General features: G+C 39.0%; 1 protein-coding gene across 1 annotated transcript; it reads left to right on the plus strand.

Annotated features, from left to right (window-relative positions):
• The first annotated feature begins 21 nt into the window (after positions 1-21).
• Positions 22-3,418, plus strand: LOC121656815 (piggyBac transposable element-derived protein 4). The gene is made up of 3 exons (XM_042011976.1): positions 22-467; positions 763-849; positions 990-3,418. The coding sequence occupies exons 1-3, from the start codon at positions 304-306 to the stop codon at positions 2,728-2,730; spliced, it is 1,992 nt and encodes a 663-aa protein (XP_041867910.1). The 5' UTR covers positions 22-303; the 3' UTR covers positions 2,731-3,418.
• Positions 3,419-5,054: the final 1,636 nt, after the last annotated feature.

A 5,054-nucleotide genomic window follows, 5' to 3' on the forward strand; every position in this document is an offset into this window, starting at 1 on the left:
TTATACTATTCATTCGTCAGTCATCTTGCTTATTTGTCGTGGGTCTTGGGAATGTAAATAAAGTTTCATCAAATTCTACATCTCGCGAGCTTTCCAACGATATTTTACACTTTAACGAGACTTGAGAATGGCGATTTTTGGTCTTTTTGGCTTGCCGTAATTAGTAAACACTGGCGCATAAAAACAAATTCGGTTCATTTACGCACGTGGGCGAACTGGAGAGAGCAACTATAGAACAGCGGCAATTTATTTGATTAATTTAGACATTTTATCCATTTACAACTAAGGCTAAAAGCCATAAACATGCCAAAGAACCAGAGATTACAAAAAATTATATACACCCTGTTAGAAGCTCTGGACATGGAGAGACCTAATGATATGGAGATATCAAACTCTGAAGACAGCAGTGATATCTATGACTCAGAGGAGGAGGAATGTTTTTTCTCAAACGTTGACTCAGTTAATGAGTAAGTTTATATGTTTTTTTCTTTTGAATAACATTGTATTATAGTTTTGCTAGTTTTATTTGTTGCATAAATCTTTATTGTTATAGTTCATATTACTAATTATATTAGTTATCTTGTAGCTTAATTATTTTGCATCCTGAGATGGTGTATGTGCAAAAATAGGCCAGTTATGATTCTATATTAATTTGATTCTATGTTTATTTTATCATACCAAAACTATTTATCATCAGATAATTATAGTACAGTACTTATGTATGTTTTTGACATTTTGATTTTACTGTTGAAAATTTAATAGGGAAGAAGCCAGTGACAAAGAGGAGACCCTTGCTGTGTCCCATCCCACCCAGCCTCAAGTTGGGTGGCTGTTACCTTCTTCTTCAAGGTTTGTGCATTGAACTTTTTTTGTTTCAAATAGCAGCATATTTTAGAAGGGTGTTCTCAAGTTATTAGGCAGTAGATTTGGGAAGTTATTTTCATGAACCAATACAAACTGGCTCTTTACTATTTTCTCTGTTTCCATAGTGAAGATGAGTTTATTCCACCTAGCCAGACAAGCTATTCCACTTCAAGGCCTGTAACACGGTTTTCAGATGGAGCCTCAATCTCATTACCAACACAAAGATCCCCCATCCATGGGCCATCAACACATCGTAAGAGGACCCGACAGAGAGGGTGTGGTGCTGCAAGTAAGCGTTCAAAACCGGCTGTATCCAGATCTGACGATGTGCGGGAGAGGTGGCATAATGCAGAGGAGCCAGATGTGGAGCCACAATCACCCAAATTTCAGCCAAAAAATCCAGTAGGGCCCAGAATTGACTGTACAACGACTTGGTCACCACTCAGCCTGTTCAAGCTTTTCTTTAGCTCCAGTTCATTGTACAACATAAAAAACAATACAAACGCCAATGCAGAGAAAAGAATAGCAGCAGGGATGAAATTTGATTGGTTTCCCCTCTCAGTTCAAGAACTGCACGTATTTTTGTCAATTATAATTTTTTCTGGTATGATCCGGTTGCATGCAAGATCTGATATGTGGCGTAGAGATTGGCCATATAACTTTGGTTTTCCGAGGAGCCATATGACCAGGGACAGGTTTGAGTCTATTTTTTGGTCTCTTCACCTGTGCAGCATAACAGAAGATGAAGAGAATAAAAAAAGAAAAGGAACATCAGCTTATGACAAACTTGTCAAAATAAAGCCCCTGTATAATGAAATTATTCATGCCTGTAATTCCCTTTATCAACCAGGGAGGGAAATTACAATTCATAAGAGGATGGTGGCTAGTAAAGACAGAACTGGCTTCAGGCAGTTCACGAAGGACACGGCGACCAGGTTTGGATACAAACTGGTTGTATTAGCAGATTCCCAAACTGGGTACACTTGGAACTTCTTCATATACCAAGGTAAAACAGAAAATGTTCAGGGTGAGGGCCTCAGTTACACCTCTGTAATGGACTTGATGAACTTCCGTCAGCTGGGAGAAGGTTATCATCTATATGTGGATAACTTTTATTCCAGCTCTGCACTTTTCCAGAAGCTCTCTGCCCACAACACACTGGCCTGCGGCATCGTAAGACCGACATGCATTGGATTTCCTACAACAAAAGTGAATGACTTGCCAAAGAATGCTGAGAGGGGAGACATGAGGTGGTTACGAAAGGACAACCTCCTCTTTGTCAAATGGAAAGATACAAAGGAGGTAACCATGTGCAGCTCTTTCCACAAGGCATTTACTGGACACACAACAAAAAGGAGGGTGAAGAAGGCTGGACAGAAGCAAATCAAGAACATTGATGTTCCTGATCCTGTGAGGGATTACAATAAGTACATGGGTGGACTGGGCTTCTCCGATGCCCTCATCCAGTACTACTCTGTGCATGGGAAGACAATGAAATGGTATAAGACATTTTTTTACCATTTTCTTGACATCGCCATTTTCAACTCGTTCATCCTTCTCAAGCAGTTGGCCATCAGTAGGGGTGACACTCCCATGACACAGAAGAGATTCAGAGAAATCTTGATGAAGGAGCTAGTGGACGAGGCGAAAGCCATAGATGCTGCTTCTGCCCCCCAGCCTACCCTCAGCACCACCTGCCTGCCAATGTACTTCGGAGAAAAAGCTGGTGAAGCTCGGAGAGTGTGTGTGCAGTGCAAGGCCCAGGGGAGAAAAGTGAAGACACCAGTGTATTGCAGCAAATGCAATGTGGCTCTTTGTTTCACCTCAGGAAGGAACTGTTTTAGGGACTTCCACCTAAAACAATAAAACCTCTCAGATTGATGCTGTTCTTTATTTTATTTTATTTTAGTGTGCAGTTTTTGCTCGTTGATATGGAACATATTTTGTGTTTGCATGTTGCACACTGCTTGTTTTTTTGGTTACATTATATAGTTGACAGGCTTTATTTTGAACTGAACAGTTCTTTTGTTGCTCGTGATTTACATATGTTCTATACTTACTGCCCATAATTGACATTTGGCTTTTATTATTAGAAATATTACACATTCACCTTTGTGTTCTTTTTCTATATATACATTTTACACAATTATTGCTTACATAATGCAAAGGGCATTTTGTTATTTTGTCTGATATATTTTTCATTTTTATACTGAATGTACATAGTTTTCTTCACTGTGTTTTGCTACTACATTTTACATGTTGCCTTTGTGTTTCTTTTTTTCTATCTTTAACAGTTTATAGACAGTCCATTATTGAAATAAATATAGTGGAATAAAAAAAGGTTACAGCTCATTAATTTTTTATTGGTTCTTATACTGTGCCAGGGCCAAACAGTGGACTGTAAGCACACATCCTCCTATAGTGGTATTTTGTTGACAGATTTCCTTCCTAGGTTAAAAAACCCATTTGGCAGACTTTGGCGCAGTTTGGGTATCCAAGTGGCCAAATAGAGTCCGCCTGGTACTATCCACACTAAAACCTGCATAACAGCTATGAGCTTTGTTCTGTTCTCATGTAACTTTGTACAGTTGTAGTCAAGGAGTTGCTGAATGTATGCAGTGGTATCTTTATACAAAAAATAATTTCTATCATGATGTTTTCCTCTGTAAAGTAAAAAAAAAAAAACAAGGTGAGGATAATTTTTTTTTCCTTTGGTTTTTTTGCTCAGGCTTATGAACATTCACAATGTTTCTGACACTGGATTTATATTCCATAGGGTCTTACCTATCCATTGAGACCATTAAACTGTATTCACCTGTACATTAACATTAACCTGATAATTGTGGAGTTATTGTTGATTTAACCTGGGTAGGTCTTTTTAGGCAAATTTCGCCTCCAAAAACCCTAGGGTTTAACAGGTTAAAGTTAAGTAAAACTGGTGGGTCGGGTTCTTCATTCTCTCTGGGTTGAGGTGACAAACGTGACCGATATTCTGACAAATCACACAAACCACAAAAAAGCTTCTTATTTTGTTGTTTGACTCAGTCTGTGAAACAAAAGATTTTATTAAACATTACTATTCACTTCTTGGGGATGCTGCTTAAATTGTTTTTGAAAATGTTATATAAAATTATAATTAACTATATATAAACTACACTGAACATACACCTGTTTGTAAGTGGCTGTGCTCACAATTTACAAAGTGGAAGTTATGCTTCCCAGTGTAAAAGTGCTGGTCTGGAAGATGGATCCAGTTGCAGAGGCTGAAGTTGAATAGGGAGAAGGTTTTATGTGTCCTCTCTTTCTATAGTGGGTCAAGTCTGTCCCACCCTGACAGTACTGCCCCCCTCCAGTAAAGAGCTCGACCACGGCAAGGCCACGCTTACATGTCTGGCCAACAAGGGCTTCCTCTCAGACTGGAGTCTGTCCTGGAAGGTGGACGGCAGCAGCAGCAGCAGCAGCTATGAGGACAGCCGGAGCCCCGGGGTGCTGCAGAAGGACGGCCACTACAGCTGGAGCAGCACCCTGAGGGTCCCTGTAGACCAGTGGAGGAACCAGACTCTACTCAGAGACATTGAAGAGAGACCAGTATTCCCAGTACAGATCTGACTGACTGGAACTCCTATTCAGATTTTGTTCTGTTAAGGTTCAGTTTGTTCTCTGATACACTTAGTCTCTTACTGTTTGATTTCTCTCTAAGATGACATGTAAATTATTTTATCTTTGCTCAATTTAAAAAATAAAGGTATAATAATTCCATAAATTATTTGTTTAGAAACCAACAGACACTGTTGAAAAAACTGGCTTCCGGTCCAGGACACTTCTTTATCACCCCGCTGGGAAACTTGTCTCATCCACTGGTGCAAAACTTCAGAATCAGGTTTCACGTTGACCGACCACAGCAGGAGGATATTAAGGTCCTTTGATGTGTTTTTACAACTGTATTCTTTCCCATGAGTTTGACCGGAAAATAATAGTGTCCTGTGAAAACAGTTCTGGTCACAATCATTAAATGACTGTTCTGTCCCTCACAGATTGTCACAATATCATCAATCTACAAGATTTTTCCATCAAAAACACATTACCTAACATATATATTTAAAATAAGGCTGATTAATTACATCCCTCATTTTCTATTCTAAAAGGTTTATTAGTTCAAGTTAAATTGATCATTTCAGTATTATAGAATT

This window comes from Melanotaenia boesemani, chromosome 17, assembly GCF_017639745.1.
Source record: "Melanotaenia boesemani isolate fMelBoe1 chromosome 17, fMelBoe1.pri, whole genome shotgun sequence".
In the NCBI taxonomy this organism is placed as follows: Eukaryota; Metazoa; Chordata; class Actinopteri; order Atheriniformes; family Melanotaeniidae; genus Melanotaenia; species Melanotaenia boesemani.